The sequence below is a fragment of the Grampus griseus genome (assembly GCF_964374135.1).
Source record: "Grampus griseus genome assembly, chromosome: 11".
NCBI classification, from domain to species: Eukaryota; Metazoa; Chordata; class Mammalia; order Artiodactyla; family Delphinidae; genus Grampus; species Grampus griseus.
The window spans coordinates 102,356,910-102,379,928 of NC_139005.1; the positions used below are offsets into that span (position 1 = coordinate 102,356,910).

The 23,019-nt window shown below is 65.7% G+C and overlaps 1 protein-coding gene across 5 annotated transcripts; it reads right to left on the reverse strand.

The window, feature by feature from the left end:
* Positions 1 to 4,486: 4,486 nt before the first annotated feature.
* On the reverse strand, positions 4,487 to 22,482 carry PLXNB2 (plexin B2). Of its 5 annotated transcripts, none has more exons than XM_082666432.1 (38): positions 20,789 to 20,848; positions 20,282 to 20,433; positions 17,251 to 18,337; positions 16,715 to 16,897; positions 16,492 to 16,620; positions 15,850 to 15,950; positions 15,630 to 15,756; positions 14,972 to 15,125; positions 14,432 to 14,546; positions 14,253 to 14,361; positions 14,075 to 14,176; positions 13,523 to 13,615; positions 13,105 to 13,186; positions 12,862 to 13,022; positions 12,598 to 12,746; positions 12,332 to 12,440; positions 11,981 to 12,117; positions 11,618 to 11,788; positions 11,012 to 11,141; positions 10,699 to 10,926; positions 10,388 to 10,564; positions 10,153 to 10,292; positions 9,959 to 10,059; positions 9,616 to 9,845; positions 9,329 to 9,510; positions 8,862 to 8,928; positions 8,556 to 8,702; positions 7,825 to 7,981; positions 7,587 to 7,687; positions 7,423 to 7,507; positions 7,111 to 7,265; positions 6,871 to 7,031; positions 6,641 to 6,788; positions 6,177 to 6,241; positions 5,888 to 5,963; positions 5,452 to 5,526; positions 5,226 to 5,364; positions 4,487 to 5,011 (listed from the first exon to the last, which is right to left on the reverse strand). In XM_082666432.1, exons 3-37 carry the CDS (start codon positions 18,322 to 18,324, stop codon positions 5,260 to 5,262), a joined length of 5,526 nt encoding a protein of 1,841 aa, XP_082522558.1. In that variant the 5' UTR covers positions 18,325 to 18,337; positions 20,282 to 20,433; positions 20,789 to 20,848; the 3' UTR covers positions 4,487 to 5,011; positions 5,226 to 5,259. The 5 variants fall into 5 exon arrangements, with proteins under 5 accessions (XP_082522558.1, XP_082522557.1, XP_082522555.1 ...); XM_082666431.1 differs by having other exon boundaries at positions 4,487 to 5,047; XM_082666429.1 differs by lacking the exon at positions 20,789 to 20,848 and adding an exon at positions 22,428 to 22,482 and having other exon boundaries at positions 4,487 to 5,364.
* Positions 22,483 to 23,019: the final 537 nt, after the last annotated feature.

Here is a 23,019-nt window from a genome sequence, read left to right on the forward strand (position 1 = left end):
GTCCAGAGCGGCCGCAGCTCGGCCCGCGCCCCGCCCCGCGCCCCCCGCCCCGCGGAGCCCGAGCCGGAGGCCGGAGGCGGAGCGGAGCGGGGCGGAGCCGGGGAGGGGGTTCCCGCAGACGAACGCGCGGCTTCCTGCCCCTCCGCGGCGGCGGTCGAGCGGAAACCGGCCTTCCCGGGGCGGGGTGGGGAGGTGGGGGGAAGGGGATGCCGTGGAACGACTTACCGCCCACCTCCCGGGGTCCACGCACTTCCCCAATGTCCGCCGCGTGGGTCCTCGGCGCGGCACCGCCCGGACCAGGCCGCCACCACCTCTCAGGACTCAGCTCCCCGCACCCTCCCCTGCCGGCACAAACGCCGGCACCGCCCCGCTGTCCACCTCCCGTCCCCGCATCCCGCCATCCGCCTAGTCCGGGTCCTGCGGTTAACGCGCCTTCAACCTGCTCTGGTCCGTGCATCCCTACTCTCCTCTCACCTGCACCGCACGTCTCCCCCCAGCGTGCTCCCACAGAAATGAAGGTAGAATCCTCTAAATCAAAGAAGCCAGGGACAAGCCATGGGAGGTATTTTTTATCAGAATAGAAAATGCCCCCTAATAAAAGCTAGGCATTTGCTTGCATAGGGCCCGTCCGCCGCGGGCAGATGTAAGTGCCTTGGATCCTGGGTCAGCCTGCCTTCCCTCCCCCGTGGAGGCCATCCGGCCTTGGCGGTGTGCTTCGCTTCCCAGGAACCCTTCCACGGTCTGCTGTGGCGTCCTGCACGGGCTGGCTCCGGGGCTGGGCCCTGCTGCCCCTTGGGAGAAGCGTGACTGCCGGGCCAGGCCCGGAGACCAGCCCTCAGGACCAGGGACAGCGGCGGCACCAGGGGCCTTTGGGGTGTTGGGCCCATAAGAAGCTCTCCCCAGATGGGTCCTCTTTGGGGCCTGGTACCTTTCCTCCTTCTGAAACAGCTCCCTCAGCTGTCAACTCTTCGAGGAAGCCCACCCTGACTTTCCTAGGTCCTGCGGGGCTCCCCTATTTGGAAACCACCGTCCCCCGAGATCGGCGAACTCTGCCCAGCACCGCACATCTCCTCTCTCCACCTGGAAGGTGTAGTTCGCACAGGCGGCAGAAACTGTGAGGGGCCTGTTCCCTAGTTCAGCACCTGTCTAGAGCTCTAGGTCAGAGTGATTATTCCTACTTCCCACTTAAAGTGACAGTGGTTCGGAGAGAACATTGCCTGGGATATAAATACCTCCTGACCCTCCACCCTGCAGAAGCAGTGGGTAGAGGTTGGGCTGCCCCCGCCCAGGAGAGGGGGAAATCAGGCTGAGGTCCCAACCTTCCACTTTTCTGAAACAAACTAAAACCTGAGTTTTTATGTGAAATCTCCTGATACTCAAACATTGATAACCAAATTAAAATAAAACATGTCAACACAGTACCAGGCAAACGGACACTTCTGCCTGGCAGATCCGGACCCTGGGGGGAGCCCAAAAGTGAGAAAGGAAGCAGGGTCCCAGTCCCAGCTGCTCCGGCCTCAGTTCCCTCTCTGGGAGCCAGCAGAGGTCGGCGGAGATGGGGTGAGGACGCCGGTGTCCCTTCCCCCAGCCGCCCCACCCGGGGCCTCCTCGGGGCCTCACGCTAGGGGCACTTTCCCGGCAGCCCGCCGGGCGAAGCAGCCGAGGTTTTGTGCGGAGTTAATGGAGCTTCAGCTAAAGCAGGGGAAGAGGAGGCGGGAGGGAGCAGCGGGCCGTGGGAACCGGCCGCGCTGCAGGGAGGGGCGGCCTTTGTCCCTCTCCCCCACGGGGGCAGGGGTGTCTGTCGACCCGGAATCCCAGCTGCGAGTGGTCAGCGCTGACCAGAGGGGAGCGGCCTCACTGCCCTGCTCAGCGGTCACACACCGCACTGAGACCCTCCCTCAGCGTTCAGCAAACCTGCCCTGGGCACAGGGGCGCCCGCAGTGTGCCCCGCTGCCCCGGCAGATCAGTCTCGGCCAAGTTGCCCTCTGGAGGGGAGGGGGCTGTGATACTGCAGGGGAATGACCAGGGAGGATTCCCCGTGGTGGTGGGGTGGCAGGGGGAGCACAGTCAGAGCCCCCAGAGGTGACAGCAGTGATGCTGGGCCAGCTTCCAGACGGTCCTGCCTCTCAGGACTTAGCCTGACTTGAAGACCAGAATGGAGAGTGGCGGCCATGGGTGCAGGGCCGTGGCAGGCTGGGCAGCGAGCACCGACAGGATTTCAGATTTTTATTCGCACTGTGCTGTGTTTTCACAGCGTTATCCCGGCCGGCAGGTCGAGGACTGAGCCTGGAGGGAGGGTGGTGTGGATGGAGGGCAGCCAGGAGTGGCAGGCCTTGCCAGTGGGTGTGCAGATGGGGCACGGATGGGGCGGCACGGAATAGCCTCCTGTGAGCCCTGGGTCCCCGGAACCCCCCCCCCCGCCTCCTTCCACTCTCTACTGCGATTCACAGCTACCCCTAAGTACCGAGATGCCCCCACCATCCGTGTCCACTGTCCCCTCTCCACAGGTCCAGGCCATCCCCTCTTCAGCCCCACACTGGTCTCCTGGCTGCACTTCTCCCTGAGGTCAGAACGAGCTTCCTAAAATGCTATCTGGCCCTGGCACAGGGGCCCCATGATTTAGGTGAGGTCTCCTGCTCTTAACAAGCAAGCAGGGTGTGGTCCTGGGCTGTTTTCTGCAATTTGGAAGGAAAGGTCATCGAGGTCGCTGGTCACCTCCATCCCTGCATCTCCCCACTCCCACTGCATTGGGAGGAAAGTGGGAAGTGGAAAGTGAAGAAGGCTGGGTCACCCCTTGGTCTGCCAGCCTCCTGCCCACCCCCGTGCACCCAACATCCATGCCCAGTTTCTTCACTGGCCCCATGAAAGCATGGCCCCTGGATCCCTTCACACTCCTGTCCTCCGAGGGGGAAGGGAACCCCACCTGTTAGACCCGCAGCAGAAGGTGGGCTCACTGACTCTTCTCCATCTCATGCCTGGCCGAGGAGCAAGTGGCCCACAGGGGTCCAGTCTAGAAGCCAGGCCTCCAGGTTCCTGCTCCCCCTGCCCCCGCTCCCCCCAGGGTGAACACTCCCAGACCATGCCACCCCTGCTCTGGTTTAGAAGTACCTTGTTCAGATCTCCTGCCCATCTGGGTTTCTGGTCCTGACCATAGCACGCTGTCATTTCAGGGTCCCTGGGGTGGGGGACGTCAGCTGTTTGCCTAGTACCCCTTCCACGTGGGAGGGGTGTTCCACGTGGCTCAAAACGGGCTGTCCCTGTACAGAAGTGGCTTATGATCGAGGCCGAGCCCATTGAGACTTCTCAGCCACAATGGTGTGCCCCAAGTGGAGGAGACACAGGCTGGGGTGCCCTGCCACCAGCGTCCCAGGTGTCTGAGAATAAAGGAGCACGTGTTGGGGAGAAGTTCAGATAGATGGAACCCAAAGACATGTGAGCACCTGGATCCAGCCATATCTGAAGCTGGACCCGTTCGCTTGCCTTTACGGAGCCACTAAATCCCTTTTCTGCTAGGGTTGGTATTCTTGGAACACAAGGGCTCCCTCAAGGAAGGCCCTCTCTGCCGCCTTTACTGCTGTGTCCCTAGTGCCCAGGACCACGCGTGTTGAGTGAACGAGTGAGGGGCCCAACGCGCTGGTGCTGCGTGTGCACGCACACGCGCACGCCCGTGTGGTCACGGTACGTGTGCCTGACTGGCCACAGAGGAGCGCATCTCACGGCTCCTGCCCTGTGTGCAACACAGGGGTTGGGAGCAGTCTGCCTCCCCACATGGCCTGCCTCTGGGAGAAGCCCCTCCTTCCTACAACAAAGGTGCCATTTGCTCTCAGGTGCCTGGGACCCCAGGAGGAGCTGACCCTAATGGCCCCACAGCCTCGAGCAGGGGGACACAGGGCCTCCCTCCAGGAACCACCGTGTCCAGTGGGGTCTGCACCCAGTAGGGCCTTACTAAACGTGTGCTGGGTGGACCACACCTGTGAGGCACCGCACCTCAGGAAGGAGAAAACAGGTCCCCGAGAGCTCGCGCCACGCCCACCCCTGCCACCAGGTGGCGCCCAAGCGGGCCCAATCCCGCACCGTGGGGGGCGGGGCCGCCGCCCTGTGCCCTTGGAACCCCCACCTGCTTCAGGATCACTTTCAGTGCTGGGGTGCACCAGGATGTGCCTCTGGGACAGGTTCGCACCCCAGCGCTCACCTCCCAGCCCTGACCACCATCCTGTCCTGCTGGGGCAGCAGGAAGGCGTGGACTCGGCCGAGCTGGTGGCCGTGGACGGGCTGCCTCAGCACACCCAGCAGGCCTGGCCCAGGGGAGCCAGGGACTGTGGGGTGGGTGTGCGAGGCCACACGGGCCCACCTTCAGGTGAGCTTCTGGGGCCAGGAGTGCACAGGAAGGGAGGCCGTGGGCAGGACAGGCCCGGTACCAAAACGGGGCAGGTGTGTAGGGACGGCGGGTCGGCAGCCCCGGGAAGAACCCAGCCAACCAGCAGAGTGAAAAAGACAGCTGTATTTGATTGACAATTAACAAGATTTACAAAAAGGGTTGCGGGTGTCCTGGCGGAGCTGCTCCCGGCCCCCCGGACCTGGGCAGGGCCTCCAGGTCAGCCTGTCTGACAGGCTGGGACCCTGATCCCCAGTCTGCTGGGTCCCTTCTGGCCGCCTGGGCCTCGACGTCTGACGTCCAGCTTGACCTTTGAGGTGGGGCCTGCAGCACGGAGTCCCCCGGGAGTGCCAGTGCCCCGCAGGGCAGGCCAGCGAGGTCAGGAAGGCATCGTACCACTTTTCTGCCCCAGTCCAGGTAGGGCAGACGGACAGAGTCTGGGCACTAGGTCCTGGGGGCCGAGGGCACTCAGACCTCACCCCAAAAGGCCCAACCCAGGTATCTGAGGCGGCTGCTGGTGCCTGGGGAGGGGGGCTGAGGCCCGACTGCCCCCAGCAACCCAGCGTGGCGCCGGGGACATAAGGCACGTTTTCGAATCACTCAGGAGGCTTGAAGGAGACACCCCCGATGCTGGTTCTGCAGGAGGGAACTGGTGCTGGTGGGCGCCCGGCACTATTGCTCAGGAGAAGGGTGCTATGAGGCTACAAATGCTGAGGTGGGGGCCCCCCTGCCACGCACACACTCGGAAGCCCGGGGGCTCTTCCTCTGCCAGAGAGAGAAGGGCTGAGTCCTGCCCGCTTGGCCGTGCTCCCCCGGGGCCGCCCAGCGCCCGGCAGTGGGTGTCACACACCTGTGTCCCGAGACCATGACGGTGGAGGTCGCGGTCAGAGGTCCGTGACCTTGTTCTCAAGTGCAGCCGCGATCTGCTGCAGGCGGAAGGCCAGCTGCATCTTCTGGGCGGCGGGATCCTCCTCCAGGGCGTTGATGATCTGAGGAGGGGTCACGTCAGAGCACAGGCCAGGGTCAGGGTCAGGGTTAGGGTGAGCACGGCCGTCCTGGAAGGACCGGACCCCTACCTCGTCGTAGTACTTCTGCGTGTACTGGTAGAGCTGGTGCAGGGCCACGAGGGTGTTCAGGGAGTCCGTGTGCGCCTGGGAGGGTGGCGGAAGGGCTGCGTGACCCAGGGACAGGAGGCTGTCTCCCAGTGGAGCAGGCAGACGCGAAGGGTCCCCCCGGCAGTCGTGACACGCACAGCCACGGCACACCGCGGACAGAGAGTCTCCCACCCATGCAGACCCACGGCAGGCGGGGCTGGCTCAGAGCTGCTTGCGAGCCCCGCCGCCCCCCAAGCCCCCTCGTCTGCGCCTCTCCTTTCCCCCCCGTGGGCACAACTTTGCCCGCCCCCCGTGCAGTCTCCTGGCCCGCGCAGCAGGGCCTTCCGGGGGGGCGGGGGTGGTGGAGGGCTAATCCTGGGGGGGGGCTCAGCTTGTGGGTCCCCTGTGCCACCCTTACCCGGGAAATCTCTGCCAGGTGTGTGTTCATGTCCTGGTCGCTGACCTGCACCATCTGTCTGATCCCCTTGTAGTAGCTGTGAGGGGAGGGGGAGTTACACAGGGTGGGCCGCAGGGGGCGGGTACCGGAACGGTGGGGTGGGGGGCGGTGGCTCCCGGACGCTGGACCCGAAGCTACCCACGGGCCCCACCTCCTGATCACAGGCCTGCACCGCCCGGGGGCCCCGCTGGGTGGGGGCTGAGGGTGGGCAGCCAGGCTCTGGCCTCGTTGGGGGGTGGGGGGGACTCACTCCTCCACCATCTTCTTATAGGTGGAGATCTCCTTGGCGTAGAGTAGCTTGTTGCTGGGAGAGTCCTGTGGGGGTCAGAGCCAAGTGACACCCAGGCCGAGACACCTGCACGCGCTCAGGATACCCAGAGAAAGAGGGGTGTGCGGGGGATGGGGGTCCAACGGCGGTAGCTGCCCTACCTATCCACAGACCTGACGGTGTTTTCGTCATTTTGTGATTAATGGTAAAACTCACTTTTTCTCTCTCACGGAAGGGAAGGAGCTCGGGGTCCCAGGCTGCCACAGGTCCACTGCCCAGGGGGCCTCCCTCCGCCCCAGGTACCCTGCACCTGTCTTTCTACTGAGCTCCAGCCCCCGCTGTGCAAATCCACGCCCCAAAGCGACCTCCTCACCTGCACCACAGCCCCCTCCCCTGATGCTTCGCGCTGCCAGGAAGCGGGCTGGGCCGCCCGCAGCTGCACTTACGCGGCTCAGCTTGTGCTCTGTGCGTGTGCAGGCGTCCATGAAGGTCTGTGCGATGACCGACAGGGAGGCGTCCACCACCTCGTGGACGTGCACGTCGAAGATGAAATGGGGGTTCTTGAGGATGTTCACCCAGAACCGGAGAGGTAAACTGAGGCGGAACGACAGGGTGTGAGGGGCCGCCGAGGCCTGGAGCAGGGCGGGCGGGGTGGGTGGAGGCACGGAGCCCACACCTGTTGGTCTTCCAGATGTGGATGGTGTCCTCGTCCTTGATGTCGTGCTTTTCTGCCTGCTCGTCCAGGAAGTCGAAGAAGTACTTGACCGCGGGCGGCACCGCGTGGCCAGGCGCCAGCACGCTCTGGAAGAAGTTGTCCACGAACTGCTGCAGCGTGCCCTGCGGGGCGGGAGCGGGGCTCAGCGCGTCCCACTGGCGCCGTCCCAGGTCTGCCTCCCACACGCCCTCCGCGGCCCACCTTGACCGAGAGCAGGCGGGTCAGGTAGATCTCGGTGATGGCCTTGGTGCGCTCCTTTTCCTTCATGCTGCCACGCTTGGACTTGCCTTCGTCCACCTCGTCCGTTGGCCGCACCAGGTGCCACACCCGGTTCTCCTCCTCCAGGAGGGCGTGGCCTGTGGGGGAGGGGGGTGCTGAAGGACGAGGACCGGGGCCCGGGGCCTGGGTCCCACGGCGGGCTCACAGCTCCCCCGAGACGGCGGCATGGGGCGGACGCTGGCTCACGATGACCTCCAGAGGCCAGAGGGGCCCGGACAAGGGGAAGGGACTCACGCTCCCCAGGCAGGTCCTGCTGGCTGTCCTCAGGCTGCTGGGAGACCCCCACCTTCGACAGGATAAGAGTGGCCCCATCCCGGACCTGGGGAACAGAGTCGTGAGGGCGGCCCGCCTGCCCCGCTCTCAGCAGGGGCTTCGGCCCGCCCGGCCGCCACACTCACGTTGTAGTGCATCAGCGTGTTGACGCGCTTCCACCGGCCCTCCCGCTGGGAGGTCAGGTCCAGGTCTGACAGGATCTGGGCTGTGGACCCAGGACGCCACTCTGTGGGAGGACACAGCCCAGCTCCTGGAACCCGGCCACAGCCCACCCTGTCCGGGCCTCCTCTCGCTATCCCCCACCCGACCTGGCCGACTGGGCTTCCACGGGCACAGAGCCAGGCACACGAGGGTGGTGCTCACCGAGGACCACACTGTCAGCCTTGGGCCAGCGGGAGCAAGGCTGCGTGCGGTACACCTGGTCAATGATCTTCTCCTTGACCTGGGAGATGGTGTCACAGTTGAGGACCTTGACAGGGATGGCGTCGACCCCTTCGTCCTGGACGATCACGCTCACCATCTGCCAGGGGACACAGAACGAAGGGCCAGTTGGGGAGGGGCCCTCGCCCTCGCTCGCCCCAAACTGGGGGCAGTCTTGGGGCTCCCCCCGAGTGGCGACACCCTCAGGTGGAGGAGTGGTGGTGGGGATCCGGAGCCCCTTCAGCACCCAGGCCTCACCCTTTCCTGCGTGCCATGGCTCAACAGGACAGAGGGCAGAGGACTGCTCACTTCTAGGTATCACGCAACACACAGGCGTCACGGGGGCACACGCCACGTACCACCTCCACACGCGCACGAGTTTACCACCACTCACTTGGTGTGCCCAGGCCCCTCAAATGCCTGCAGCAGGCCCGGGCACCCAGGAGGCAGCTGGCTTGGGGCCGTGACACTTAGAGCCTCTCTCCAGTGACCCACGAGCCTGCTGGAGGCCCATGACCCAGGCCCCTCCCTGAACACGGGTGGGCCCAGCACGGGGAACGGGCTCTAATGCAAGTCCACGAAGGAGGCGAGTGGCATCAGCCTCTGGCCCTGAGGCTGGCCCGGAGGCCGGCCCCTGAGGTCCCGCAGCAGCCCGCCCAGCCCCAGGGGCTCACCAGGGGCGCGTACTCCACGTCGTCCCCCAGCAGCCCTGTGTCGTTGAGGGTGTATTTGGCTTTCTTCTGCACAGCATCCACCGGCCCCTTCTCCACCTGATGCTTGATGGCCTTGAAGAGCTTGTACAGCGGCTCCCCTGCGCTGTCCTGCAGCAACACGGGCGGCTGAGCCACGGTGGGACTGATCGTGCCAGGGTGGGAAGCAAACCCGTCCAGGTGGAGCTGGGCCGCAGGGAGGTGGACATCCGGGGGGTACAGCACCACCTCGTCCCTCCCCACCCCCTGGCAGGGCTGTGTGGAGCCCACCTTGAGATACTGGTACAGGCAGATGGACATCCAATTAGACAGCATCCTCTCCACCACTGTCTCAGACCTGGAGATGCAGAAAGGCCTTGTGTTGAGGGGCCCTTTAGTGCCCCTAGGATCAGCTGGCTCTTCCAAGTACCCAGACCACCCTCAGAGCAGCCCAGCCTCCATCCAGGCCAGAGCCTCCGTCAGTCTATACATTTACTGCCTGCAGTGACCAATCTCCCAGCCCCCTCAGGGTGGGCCTTTCATCTTCCACCCCATCCTACAAAGGGCTGATGAGAAGGGGGAGCAGATAAGTGGCCAGCACAGACCACCTGCCAGCAGCGATGCCCCCCCGCCATCCCTCTGCCCTACTCACTGGCACTGGCTGTACTTGCTGGCAAACCAGGTGCCTGGACAAGCCTGTGCTGCCCCACTGCCACCCCCTAACACCCCCACCGCGGCCTCTGCCCTTCCCCACACACCTGCGCAGCATCAGCTTGGGGTTCTTGGCCACCACATACTGCTCCATGAGCTCCAGGAAGAGCGTGCGCATGATGTCCGTGTAGTACTCCAGCTTCCCGTGCAGCGCCACCGTCAGCAGCGACGCAAAGTAGACCTTGGCGCGGGCCGAGAACTCCCGCTGGTTCTCCAAGGTGTGGATGAACTGTGGGGGAGGCCGGTCAGAGCCCCGCCCCGCCCCGCCCCCTCGCCCCAGAGGCCCCGCCCCTCGCGGCCCCGCCCCACGCCCCAGAGGCCCCGCCCCGCTCACGTTGATGAGGAAGCACTTGCTGTTGAGCAGGTTGGAGAACTGGTAGAGCGCCTGCTCCACCAAGGGCCGCCGTGACTCAGGGATGTCCAGCTTGCCCGTGATCATCACGTCCTTGTCGCCGTCCTTGGAGGGCAGGAAGAAGACGCGGTCGGTGTAGGTCTTGTAGTCCAGCACGGGGATGCCTGCCTCGTGCACGTCGTTGGTCTGGTCCTCCATCTCAATCATCAGGTCTGCAGGGAGGTCGTGGTGAGGCATCCGCCCACCGGCAGCCCCCCTCCTCCGTCCCTCCCAATGCAGCCTCTTCCGAGCCCTCCTCCCCCGGGACCTGCAGGACGGCCCCGACCTGTGAACTCCTTCTTGCAGCGGTCACGCACGCTCTCCTCCAAGCCCTCCAGCTGGGACTTGATCTTCTCGTACTCGCGCTCTGCCTGTTGGCTCTTCCTCCTGGGGGCACAGGGAAGCTCCTGGGACCTGGCCTGGATTGTGCTGGCCGGTGGGTGTGGCCAAGGGGCTGAGGCTGCCGGGGGAGAGGCTCACCAGTAGCAGTAGACAGACACGGCGATGACGGCCACCATGGGCACGATGACCAGCGGCAGGATGAGGCTGAGCGGCACGTCACTCACACGCGTGTCATACTCCACGCGGCCCAGCACCCACTCCCGGGAGCCAAACTTCACCTGCGTGGAGAGGCGGAGTCAGCAAGGACAGGTGCGTGGCCGAGACCACGAGAGCCCGGTGCCCTGTCCCCTCCCTGCCCCCACCCTACACGCACAATGAACTCAGGCAGGTTGTGGGTCGTGTCCCGCTTCTGCCGCCGCTTGGGAGGGGGCTGCACCTCTGGGGGCTCACAGTACAGATCGGTCTCCGTCAGGGTCTTCATGACGCACCGCTCGGCACCCACGAAGGCCTCGGCCTCGTGAATCGTCATCGCCTTGTTCAGATTGGTGCCCTGGGGGGCGGGGGATGGGGCCACAGTGCCCAGGAGGGGTTCAGGGATGCCCCGACCAGCTCAGCCCAGACCTTGGGCTGCTCCCCTACACGCACCCGCTCAGGACCTGACCCCGGGGCTGCACTGGTCCTCACCCGCGCGTGAATGAGCTTGTTGACCTGCTTCTTGACGCCCCCTGTGAAGTTCTCGAAGGTGGGGTCGGCGACGTACTCAAAGGCACCAGCCTCAGTCCTGAGCAGGGCTTGGTGCCCATCCATCTGAATGAGCGCCGTGAGGTTGTAGGCCTCGGGCTCCTCGGGGACGGCCGGGGACAAGAACACAACCTTGGAGTCACTGCAGAACACGTACTCCCTGCCCACGACCTAAGAGCCGAGGCAGGACCGTTAGGCCACTTGGCACAGGCTGCATCCTGCCCTGGCGTGTCCCCAGCAGCGGGCGCCGACTGACCGTCACGGGCTGCAGGGCTCCGGCCTCCCGCCGCCGCCTCCAGGACTGCAGGGGCTCGGCTATGACCACCATGGCGAATTTCTGGATCAGGCTGAAGCCCTGTCCTGTGACGTTGATGCTCCGGCCACCACTGGGGGGCAGGGAGGGGGATGGTGCCTGAGTGGGCACACCCGGGCAAGGGAGGTGCCCAGCCAGCTCCAGAGCAGGTGGCCTGCAAGGCTGTGTCCCCGCCCCCACCCTGCTTTTGGATACCCTTGCAGGTGTGTGCAAGGTGTGTGCAAGCCCAGACCTGCTGCAATGGCAGGGGCGGGGGGTGGGGTGGGGTGTGTGTGCTCAGAGCACGTGACTGAGCACCGCCACCCTGGACTGTCAGAAGCAGGGCTGGGCTGGGTGGCGGGGGGAGGTGGAGGCGGGATGTCGGGCCTGCCCGACCTGGGGGTACAGTGGGGATTTTTGGAGGCCTCCTCCTGTCACCCAGACCAGCTCTGCCATATCCTCACAAGCCCAGTGAGAAGAGGGCACCTGCGAAATAGCTAGATGGGGTGGGTGTGGCCAGCAGTGTGGGAGTGGGGGGCACCTGCCACGGGGGGGGGGAAGAGGTCTCACCTGACAAAGCTTCGCAGCGGCTCGAAGGCCCGCAGGACTGGGTTCTCACGGTAGGTGAAGGTGACGCCAGGGCTGGGCACTTCGGAGCCCCCATAGTAAATTTTCAGGGGCAGCTCTCCCGGAGCCGCCTGGGGGCCGGTGACACACTGAAGCTGTGCCCCAAACTGCGTCCTGGGGGTGGGGATCGCCAGTCAATGCCAGCCCCACCCTGGGACCGCCCGCAGCCCCAGGCCAGTGGGTCAGTGGGTCTGGTTGGTTCCACTGCCCCCTCCAGGATAGACACAGGGTCACGGCCAGAGGGCCCTCACCCTGTCCCCAGGACCAGGGCAGACCAGGATTTGGCGGCCTGTGGGTGACACCCACACTTTACAAGGGATGTCATTGAGGGTCACCCGCATGTCTTCCTCAGAGCCTGTGTCCAGGTGGGTACCATTGATGGTCAACATGGTGCCGCCCGCCTGTGGCCCCTGCTTTGGCTCCACACTGAGGGGCTGGGGCTGCTAGAAGAGAAAAGCAGGGACATTTGACTCAGGGCTGGGGCGGCAGGGCTGGGGCGGCAGGGCTGCGGCCCTCCCTCCCGGGCCTCGACTGGGCCATGACCGTTGTCAGAAAGAGGCAGGGGCACAGCCTCGCCTCACCCCGAGTCAGCGCATGGCCCCCCAGATCCCACCCACATTTGTCCTGACCTGCAAGAGCCACCTGCCGGGCGCTTACCTGATAGGTGAATTGGACATGGGGAGGCGAATGGCCGAGCTTCCCGCTGATGTCCACCTCGACGCCCCCCGTGAAGGGCGCCTCTGCAGCCTCGATGGTGCACACGATCCTGCATGGGTGGCAGGCAGGTGGGCACACTCTGTGTGTGTGCAAGCCCTGGGCACCCACGCATACCTGCACCGTGTCCTTCCTCTCCATCCCCCCAGTCCCCCGGCCCCCCAGGGTAGGGCCTGGCCCAGCTCGGAGGGCCCAGGTTGCCCACTCACCGGGTGGACACGGAGTAGCGTTCTGGCTCAAAGGCACAGTTCCGGCCAGCCACGGTGACCCTCTTCACGTCGTCTGCTCTGACCCCCAGATTTGACCCAAGGATGGTGACGCGAATGCCTCCGCCGAGCGGACCGGTCTCAGGCTGGATCTGAAATTGGCAGAGCCCGGCTGACCTGGTGGCTGGGGCAGGCCAGGCTGCGCAGCTGGTCCCGGGCCGGGCTGGAGTCCCTCCTGCCAGGGAGGTCAGGGGTAAGGGGGCTTACCCTGGTGATGACGGGCGGTGGGCACTCGGAGGTGGCGTTACCACACAGGGCCGCGTACACACACCTGTTCTGCCCGCTGCACCACACGCACCTGTAGACAGGGTCAGCGGCCAGGCACAGGCTGCAGTCGCTGCGGCCGAAGGAGCAGTTGTAGAGGGTCACTGCGGAGGGAGAAGCTGGCCGTCAGCAGGGCCGCCCTGCTGCCCTTGCCCGCCCACCAGCCCAGCTGCCCACCCCACCCACCTTGGAGCCGGCTGTCAATATTCTTGCCGTAGGACTTGACATACAGATGCAGGGGCAGCGTCTCGTTGGCATCGTGGGAGAGCTGGGGGCACACAGGGACACGCTGCACCCCCGCCTCCCACCCGAGCCCCCGAGAGTGACCACCGTGTGTCCCCTCACAGCTGACGGGCAGCAAGGGGAGGCCTCCAGGTGGCTAGAAGCTGGAGGCTCAGAGACTGAGGATGACTTGGATTCCAGGGAGACGGGAGGCCCAGGGATGCTCTGAGGCCACACCTGCCTGCCGGCCCCGCTTCCCCAGAAGGGCAGCTGGTGAGCCTGCCCCCGCCCCACCCCTCAAGCCCCGGAGGTAACTGGGCAGCCCCCGCAGGGCCAGCCCTCGGGGTCCACCAGCCTGGCCCACCCACCCCGGGAGGCGTACCTTTGGGGTCCGAAAGGAGAAGGTTCCTTGCTCCTGTGTGCTGACTGGCTCCTCAAACTTGAGCAGGTCACTGCCCACGCGCAGGGAGGAGCTCTGCCAGACAGGCCAGTCAGGATACCCGAGGCAGGCCAGCGCGTCCCACATGCCCACCCTGGGCCCCGGGGCCTGCCGTGCCCCACACAGCTCCCGGGCCAGCTTGGGCGCCCCCATCCCGACTGACACCCAGCCGCTCACAGACAGGCCCCGCCACGGTCAACACCCAGACTCACCGCCCTGCTCCCTCCTGAGTGGCACTTGGCTGCCCAGCCCCTGCACGCCCTAAACCCTCGAGGCCCGTCCAGATGTCCCCACGTCCACCCTCTGACCCCTCTGCCTCCCTCACGTGCTGGGCCCTGAGCCGCAGAAGGCTGGATGGGCCCCGGCGCTTAGCTTCTGGTCTGCAGGAGGACGGCTCTGAACAAGCCTGTGCCTCCCCACCAGCCATCACGGCCCCTGCTGGGACCCCCAGGCCTGGCCTCACTGGTTAGCCAGGGCCCCACAAGCCCCCCGCACCTTCACCGTGTCCAGGTTCTTGCCCTGGAAGGTCACCGCCGTCTCGTGGTTCATGGGAATGACCAGCGGGCTGGGGTTCAAGAACTGGGGGCAGTCGTCCTCCTGGGGGGGCAGGGCTGGTCAGGTGCTGCTGGCGTCGGCCGAGCAGCCTGGCCCACGTGCCCTCACGGCCCCTCACCATGTGGGCACGGACGATGCCGTCCTCAGGGTTGGGCGAGGCCTCCCGACACTCGTGGTAGCGCAGGTCCCACTGGCAGGTCCAGCGGTTGCTGGCACAGGAGATGCACCTGGAGGAGAGGGTGGTGAGAAGTGTGGGGTCCGCAGCGGGGGCTGGGAGGGACAGGCAGGGGCACTCACGGCAGGTTCTCCTCCAGGCTCATGGCCACTCGGCAGTCGTAAAAGGGGTACAGGTGGGAGGTCAGGAAGACGTTGCCGCGTTTGAAGAGAAGCTGGATGGTCACGGCCACGTGATCTGTGGACAGCAGATGGGGCCAGCGTCAGGCGGGGCCGCAGGGGGAGGCGGGCTTGGGCTGGGGGGAACAGGAAGCCGGAACTGGGCCCCCCCGGCCCCAACTCCTCCTTCCATCAGCGCTCCCCACAGGCGACCCAGCAGAGAACGGGAGGCCGCGTGTGGAGACCCTGGTCTGAGTGGGGCCCCGCAGGGCTCAGCAGGACCCGCCGCCGCTATCAGATCTCGGCTCGTGTGTCGCTCCCCAGGGCTCTGCGCTGCTGGGCCCTCGCTGTGTCCCTGCAGGCACCGAGGGCCGTGGTTCCTGGGCGTCTGGGGCAGAGCGCCTGCCAGGTCCCAGCCATGTCACCGCGTGGCCCCCACCTTCACCAGTGAGTCGTCCTCCGCTGCCCCAAATGCTCAGGGGACAGGCTCGGGCGGGGCCTCACCCTGGCCAGGCGGCGTGCTGGGGATGCTGCTCGGGGAGTTGCAGACCACGGCGCCCCCCTGCATGCTCGCCACGTGTGGCGGTGATTCACCGAAGAGGCACAGCAGCTTGTCCTCCTCGCTCAGGGCCGGGAGGGGACTGACGGTCAGGTGCACCTGCGGAAGGGCCACTCAGCTCACAGCAGGACTCCTCTGCCCAGCCTCAGGGTGCAGGCAACCTCCCGCCCCCGCCCTGAGCCCCAGTCCTCTGGCCATTCTCTGGCCGCCCTCCTGTATGTGTACACCTGCCCCCTGGAGAACCCTCTAGAACCTGGCTCCATTTCATCTGAATGGGCCCCTCTGTGGTCACCTAAGCCACTCCTGGGACAGGGCCTGGGTCTGCCCTGGATTCTCAGAAGCCCCTCGGGTCAAAGGGGCCAGGGGACCCAACAAAGGATGGGGTCCCTGTCCCCAGGCTCAGCACCGCCGTCCAGGCCAGGAGCGAGATACTACGCGGGTCTCCTGCCGTCCCCACAGCCCCAGGCCAGCAGCGCCCCTGCCTCCACCCCCACCGCACACCTCTCCCTGCGCCCGGCCAGCAGCGCCCCTGCCTCCACCCCCACCGCACACCTCTCCCTGCGTCCGGCCAGCAGCGCCCCTGCCTCCACCCCCACCGCACACCTCTCCCTGCGCCCGGCGGCTCATGTTCTGCGGCTGGGTCTCGGTGACGGCCACGCAGGCCTCACTGCGGCTCCACAGCCAGTGGCCACTCTCTTCGGCCCGCGGGCACTCAGCCCTCCTGGTGCATCTGCGGGGGCAGGGGGCACCCGTGAGCCCTCAGGGTGGGGCGGCACCCCCGGACCCAGGCTGGGCCGAGCACCCCAGACTCCCGGATGCTCACCGTCCCTCGACGACACACCAGCCGCAGTAGGGGTCCTGTGAGCTGCGGCACTGGGCGCAGGTGGAAAAGCTCTCACACTCCTGCACGGGGAGCCGGAACACCTGGGGGCACCGGGGCGGTGAGCGGGACTACGGCCGCCGCAGGTGTCGGGCCAGCAGCCACGAAGGACCTCGCTCAGACGCCAGACTTTCCCGGGACCACCAGCTTGATCCCACCTTTACCGCTAAGGCTTAGAAGCCTCAACACGACTCAAGGCTGGGCAGTGAGGGCTCCAGGCAGCAGCTGCTGTCCAGGTTGTGTGGGACCCGGCCGGGAGGCTGGACCTGACCCAGGATCGGGTGGCGCAGGAGCCCGGGGCCCATGTCCCCCACCGTCTGAGCTCACAGAAGCTGCCTGGGGCCCCGCGCCTCCCTGTTTGCACTTGGGGAAGGCCCACTCAGAGCACTGATCCTCTGGTCAGGAGGGGCCCAAGGCCGGGCCGGAGACACAGAACAGCGAGAAACGGTTTCAAAGACGGGAAAGGTGCTTGAGAGACACCGTCAGGACCCAGGGAGATGACAGTTGGGCCCCCTCCCAGCATGCTCTGCGTGTCTCTAGGGGCTGGACCACCAAGGCCCCTCCTCCCAGGCTCCACAGGCCAACCTTGTCCTGGGTCATGGCGTACAGACTGGCCAGGTCTGCGGCCAGCACCAGGTCCTTCTTGATTCTCTTGTTGATCTCCACAAGGACAGAGCCATACTCCGCGGAGCTGCCATCTGGAGCGAGGTACACCTGTGGGCACGAGAGCAGGTGCACGGTGAGGGCAGGGGGCCTCGTGCACTGAGGACCCCTCCGGAAACCACCCTGCCCCAGCCCTGGGCCTCACCTTGAGGACCCGGCCGTCCGAGGTGCCCAGGAAGGCGATGGTGTGGCCATTCTCGGTCGTCACTGTCACAGCTGTCAGGTTCAGGCCTCCACGGTGCAGCACGGCTACGGCTGAGAGTCCGTCTCGGCTGCCCAGCGGGTAGGGCAGGTGCTCTGAGCCACACGGGAAACTCTCACTGGCACCCTATGGACCATGGCGTCAACGGTGGGTGCAGACCCCCGCCCGAGGCCTCTCCCCACCACGACTCCCAGCACTCGCGGCCCTGCACACGTCCCCCAGGACCGGCCCAGGCAGGCAGGGCCCCTACCCACGTGCTCACTGCTCCAAAACCCAATGCCCAGCATGGCTGACACCTGGGAGAAGTGGCACCTACATCTCACGCTCACCTGTCCGCAGGGACACACACGTACACGCGCACGCACACACACACACCGGCCTTCACAAGCATGTGGGACGTGGACACGGCAAGCAGTGCCACGCGCAGAACCACACGCGCGTGGTCTAAGCCCGTGGGAGAACGTGCTGAGGCCACATACCGACCCGTGGCCACCACACTGGATCTCGCCGTGGAAGGGCTTGTAGAAGGTGTCCCGGCCCGCCTCCCGGGTGCCCGTGTAGCAGGCGTCGCGGCTGGTCTCCATCTTGCTGTGGACCTCGTCCAGCGGGAACAGGCAGAGGCCCGCCCGCGGCCCCCCGCCACCCCGGCCATCTGTGCTGAAGACAGTGTAGAGCACCCCAGTGGCGCCTGGCCGGGCCACGGAGGCCGCCAGGCAGGTGCCGAAGGCGGGGACCCGGGTGTCGTCGGGGCCCAGGCAGCGCAGGTCCACCTCCAGGTAGGAGTAGTAGAACGGGTCGGACTTGCACATACGTGCCAGCAGCGTGCGGTTCCGGGCCGGGTGCTTGTCCTGCTGGTTGAAGACGAAGAAGACGTAGTGGCCATCCTCGAAGGCAGCCACGAACTGCTGTGTGTTTGTGGACAGGTAGCCGGCCTTGTAGGTGGCGTGGTCCGTGTAGGCCTCAAAGGCCTCCCTGCCCTCCGTCCGGTCCAGCAGGCGCGTGCTCACGATGATGCCGTTGTCGTGGGGCCCGTTGCCCTTGCCCACAAAGAGCACGTGCTCGCCGCTTGGGCCCGTTGTGCTCACCAGCCCCACGGTGGCCACGCTCTCGTCGTTGCTGGCCACGAAGGACTTCTCGCCACTGCCATCCTCGTAGAAGAGGAGCGAGGAGATGTTGCTCAGGGAACGCAGGGCGCAAATGCCCTTGAAGAGGCTGCCGCACTCGATGAGGCGGTTCCGGGAGGGGTCGAGCAGCAGGAGCTGGTTGACGTTGTCAGTCTGCACGGCCTCGTGGCACTGGCTCGCCTCGATGGGCGGCGTGCACTTCTTGTTGTCCAGGGCCGGGCCCGTGGCCGCCCGCTGCTCCAGCTGCAGGTCGGCACTCAGCTGGTAGAGCGCGTTCACCGCCCCCACGTACACCACGCCCGACACCTCGTCCACCACCAGGTGGTTCAGCTCTGTTTCGCTGCGGAAGAAGTCCAGCTTGCGGGACCGCAGGCTTGCACTTGTGCCCGCCAGGCCCAGGAGGGTCAGGGTCCAGAGCTGCAGCGCCATTGCCCCTGGCACCCTGTGGGAAGGGAGGAGGGTCAGGGGAGCCCCAGCCTGGAGGACCCACCCCACCCCACAGGAAGCCCCCGGTGCCTGACCCTGCCCAGCCCGCAGCCCGCCCGAGCCCACGACCCCTTCCCTGCCTTCCCACCCATCTGGCCAGACACACGCACTCTCATCTCTAAGGAGATCATCTCCCAGCCCTCCTCAAGAAGGAACACCTGTAACCTAACCGCTGAGGGGCCAGGCCACCAGCACTGCAGCTCCAGGCCTGGGTGCAGCCGCCCCCGGAGGACTGCACCCTGTCCTCTGCCCCCAGGTTCCCAAAGCACCTTCAGGCCCACCTCCAAGGCAAAAGAGCACCTCCTCCAGAAAGTCTCCCAGACACTCACTCATGTGCCCACCCTCGCACCCCATGACCCCAAGAGCCCCAGGTGCTCCACACTGTCCAGAGCACAGACCCAAGCTGACCGACAGGCCCTGAACATGCAAACAGGTGGGCCACACACCTGTTCTATGCCTGACTCTCGGCACACACGGTGTAATCTGACAAGCAGCAGCAGAGCCGCTGGTGGGCCTGCCTCCCCACCCTCTCACCAAGCCTTCCAGGCCCTGCCTCCAACCCCGCTTCCCCTGATGAACCAGCAGGAGGGCCCCAGCAATCCACCCGCCCTGCCTGTGCCCCGCCCAGGGCAGACCCTCAGACGCAGGCACGCCGGACGCAGGTCCTGGGAGGGTGTTCTGGGGTGAACCAGGTCTCTGAGGGGGGACCCCGGAGGCCGCGGGGGGTGCTGCGTGCAGGGCCGGGGCAGGCCACATCAGGGTGCGGGTGTCCATCCGAGCACACACACGGCCCTGCGTATGTGCGCGCGCCCGTGCGTGTCTCTGGATGTATGGGGGCGAGCTACTAAGGCCAAGGGTGGGCTCAGAGTCCCCAGCATGGAGGCCCCTCCCACCTTGGGGTGGTCCAGCACGATCGCCGCCCTCGGGACCCTGATCAGAATCCCCTAAAGTGGTCTTGGCCGCCACCCCCACCGGCCACCCTCTCACAATCTGTGCGTGAGCCCTCACTCCTGGACCCGCCGGAACCTTCCCTGAGGGGGCCTGTGCCCGGCAGGACATTTAGGGCAGCTGTCCATGCCACGTGGCCGAGTGGAGACTGACCCCAACGGCAGAGGGTCATGAGGGGCTCAGGCACAGATTGTGAGAGGGTGGCCGGTGGCGGTGGCCTCCCAGACTCCCCCCACGGCTGCTGCACCTCTACAGAGGAGCTGACACGCCCCCTACGGCCCCCTCAAACACCACCGCCCTGGAAACGCGCTCATTCCCTCAAGAAACAATTACTTTTTTCCCCCCCTTTGACAGCCTGCCCTGCCCCGCCCTGAGTCCTCCTCCTCCAGGAAGGCAGAAGGCTGTCTGCTCTGCTCCATGGCCAGGGGAGACGTTTCTTTGGGGGCACTGGCTTTGGGCAAAGCTGTGCTGACTGGAATAGGATGGACCCTGTGATTCTCACATCAAGCCAGCTTCCTTCTTTGCCCGAGCCACTAGGAAGCCCCCTGGCCAGGCTGTGGCTGTTTTCTATCCCCCACTGCATCCCTCTGTTCTGAGTCTCCACAACATTCCTCAAGCCCCTGGAGGAAGCATAACCGAGAGGCAACCAAGGGACAAAGCCCAGTGACAAAGCCAGAACAAGTGTCACAAAGCCAGTGACAAAGCACCGCAGAATCACCACTGGGCACTGACAGGGGCAGGTCTCAGGGCTGGGGAAGGCGCCCCTCGGCTGTGCACTGAAGCCCCTTGCTCTGGAGTGCTCAGTTCCTGCCGGGCCCCTGGGGACCCCACAGGCCTCCGCACGAGCTGCTGGCTTGACAGTGTCCAGGAGGCAGCAGGGACCTGGGAAGGAGCTGAAAATGGCCTAAGAGAAGGCGGTGGGATGAGGAGACAGGGTGACCCCAGGCCGCACCAAGACGAGGTGATCAGGTCGGGGAGGAGATGGTGCCTTTGGTCAAAGACAGGAAGAGTTCACAGGACCGCGCGCAGACTGTGCAGATCCTGGGCGGAGGCGGGCCTCTGCCACCGCAGGCTCCGCTCGTCTCCGCGGGCAACTGAGGCCGTCTAGGGGAGAGGAGGGTGCAGTTCAGAAAATCCCCAGGTTGGAGCCGGGACGCCCGCGACGCCAGGACTGCACAGAACCAGGCGCGCCAGGAGAGGCCCCGGGCGCTCAGGCACCCTCCGGTACCTTCGCTCAGGGCCCGGGGAGCGGGGGCGGGGAAGGGCAAGGCTGCAGGGCCCCGCCCCCCGCCGCCCCTCCCCCGCCGCCCCAGCTTCCCTGCCGCCCCGCCCCAGCGCTCGCTGGCTCGCCCGCCGCGGCGCAAAGTCCGCTCCCCGGCGCCGCGGAGGCGGGGGGCGTCCAGGCCCCTCGGCCTCGAGCCCAGGCTGGCCCTACCCACCCCGCCCCGGCCCCGCTCACCCGAGTCCCCGCCGCGACTCTGGTCCCGCTCGGCTTTGGCGGCGGCTGCGGCTCCAGCCACGGGCCGCCGCGGCAAGCGGGGAATGAATGGAATGTTCCCGGAGCCCAGGGAGGGAGCGGGCGGGCGGGGGCGGACCTGCGGGTGCGGACGGACGGGCGGGGGCGGAGCCGCGGCCGGAGCTGGAGCCGCCCGAGCCCAGGCCACCCATGGAAGCAGGCCCCCTGGTCCCCGATGGACCCGTGTCCAGGCCCCTCTGCCGGCCGGCAGCGCGCCTAGGACTTGAACCCAGAACCGACCAAGCGGGGAAACTCCGGCCCCCCCCCCTTCTGAAAGATCTCTGCTGTGACCCTGAGCCCTGCCTCAGTCCTGGTAGCTCACAGACCGTGACAGGACCCAGGAGATGGAAGGGTCACAGTGCATAAAAAAGAATGCTCTGGGGCTTCCCTGGTGGCGCAGTGGTTGAAAGTCCACCTGCCGATACAGGGGACGCGGGTTCGTGCCCCGGTCCAGGAGGATCCCACAAGCCGCGGAGCGGCTGGGCCCGTGAGCCATGGCCGCTGAGCCTGCGCGTCCGGAGCCTGTGCTCCGCAACAGGAGAGGCCACAGCAGTGAGAGGCCCGGGTACCGCAAAAAAAAAAAAAAGAATGCTCTGGCCTCCCTCTGGTTGATGTCCACTTGACTGAGCCCCTGGGGCAGAAGCCCAGCCCTGTCCTTGGCCCCAGGGGCCCCCAGGGCTGGCACACCAGAAGTGCTCTATGAAAGCCATGTGTGTGGTCACGGAGCCGGAACAGGTCTTGCTGCTGACAGTAACACTGGCCCAGACACTGTGCTGCTGCCCCCGCCCCGCCCCCCCTCAAGCAGGCCAGGGCCAGACCTGGGCTCCCTGGCCCAGGACCCCTCTTGGTGGTGGGCAGAGTGAGCCTCAAGTCCAGGGGTTCCAAGGGCCCCTCACGCTGAGCCCAGGTCACACAGTCTGGCAGGAGGGACTTGGGTGACAATGATAGGCAGCAGCTCCCTCCACTTCGGGACAAACAAAGCCTCAGGTGACCTGCCTGGCCAGGCCCACGGGAGCAAAGGGTGAACCACCTGACCAGAGGCAGCGCTCAGGCCGTCCTTGCGGGAGGTGCCGGGCACAGCCCGGCACAGCTTCCTGCGGCTGGCGTTCCTGGAACGGGCGCTTCCTGTTTTGAAGTCAGCCCGGGACCCTCCGCTTGCTCACCGGGCCGGCGGGGATTTCCTCAGGGGCATCAGACGCCTCTTCCTGGCCGAAGCCCGGAGGTGCACTTCCAAGAAGTCGCACAGACTCCAGCCTGCTGCTGGCCAGGAAGGCGTCTGGCCAGGCGCCCCCTCCCCCAGCCCAAATTCCCAGCCCTAACGTTCCAGATTCCAGCACTGCAGCCAGCACCCAAACACACCGCCCCAGCCTCGCAGCAGAGCCCACCCCTCCCAAGCAAATCCTGGCCCCCCCATCAGAGAATTGGGGGGCCTGGCAGCGGCCCCCACAGCTAGGGCACCTGGGTTTGGGCAGACGTTTGCACACCGGGCCCGACCGGACCAGAGCCTCAGGGACACCAGACGCCTTCACTGCGTGGCTGTAGCCCCCCTGCCTTCCCCAGGTGGTGCCCAGCCGTCACTCACCCAGGCTCCAGAAGTCCAGCTCAGTCTCTGCTCCAGGCCAGCATGGAGATCCTCTAGGAAGCAAAGGAGAGACAGTGGTCTCACCACAAGCCTGGCCCCTACCGCCTCATCTCTCCTCTGCTCCACATCTGGGGGGGGCAAGGAACAGCCCATGGGACCCCAGCTGGCCTCTGCTACCCTGGAGCAGGAGAACCTCAACTCCAGCCTCCTCCACCCGGCCCTCACGTCCCCCCCTCAGACACTGGCCTCCCACCCCCTAGCCCAGCACCCCAGTGCACACATGCCCACTTGGTGTGTATGCCTGACACCGCCCTTCTTGCCTCTGCTCAAAAAAGGCAGAGGGAATTCCCTGGGGGTCCAGTGGTTAGGACTCTGCGCTTTCACTGCCGAGGGCCTGGGTTCAATTCTTGGTCAGGGAACTAAGATTCTGCAAGCTGCGCTGAACAGGAGGAAGAAAAAAAAAAAAGGAAGAAAAAAAAGCGGAAGAAAAGGGCAGGGAACAGCTTCTCGTTAAGTCTCTCCGTACTGTCTGCTTATTAAACCAGGACGTTAAAATTAAACTTGCTTTCTGAAGAACATGCATACACACGAG

Coding starts and splice junctions, on each gene's coding strand:
- PLXNB2 (XM_082666429.1), bottom strand. CDS start 18,324: ATGGCGCTGCAGCTCTGGACCCTGACCCTCCTGGGCCTGGCGGGCACA. Junction 15,126..15,629: donor GCCGCCGGGCGCAGGGAGAG/GTGTGCGGTGGG, acceptor GCCCTTCCGCAG/GTGCACCTGACCGTCAGTCC. Junction 8,703..8,861: donor GCCTGTACCAGTATCTCAAG/GTGGGCTCCACA, acceptor GTGTTGCTGCAG/GACAGCGCAGGGGAGCCGCT.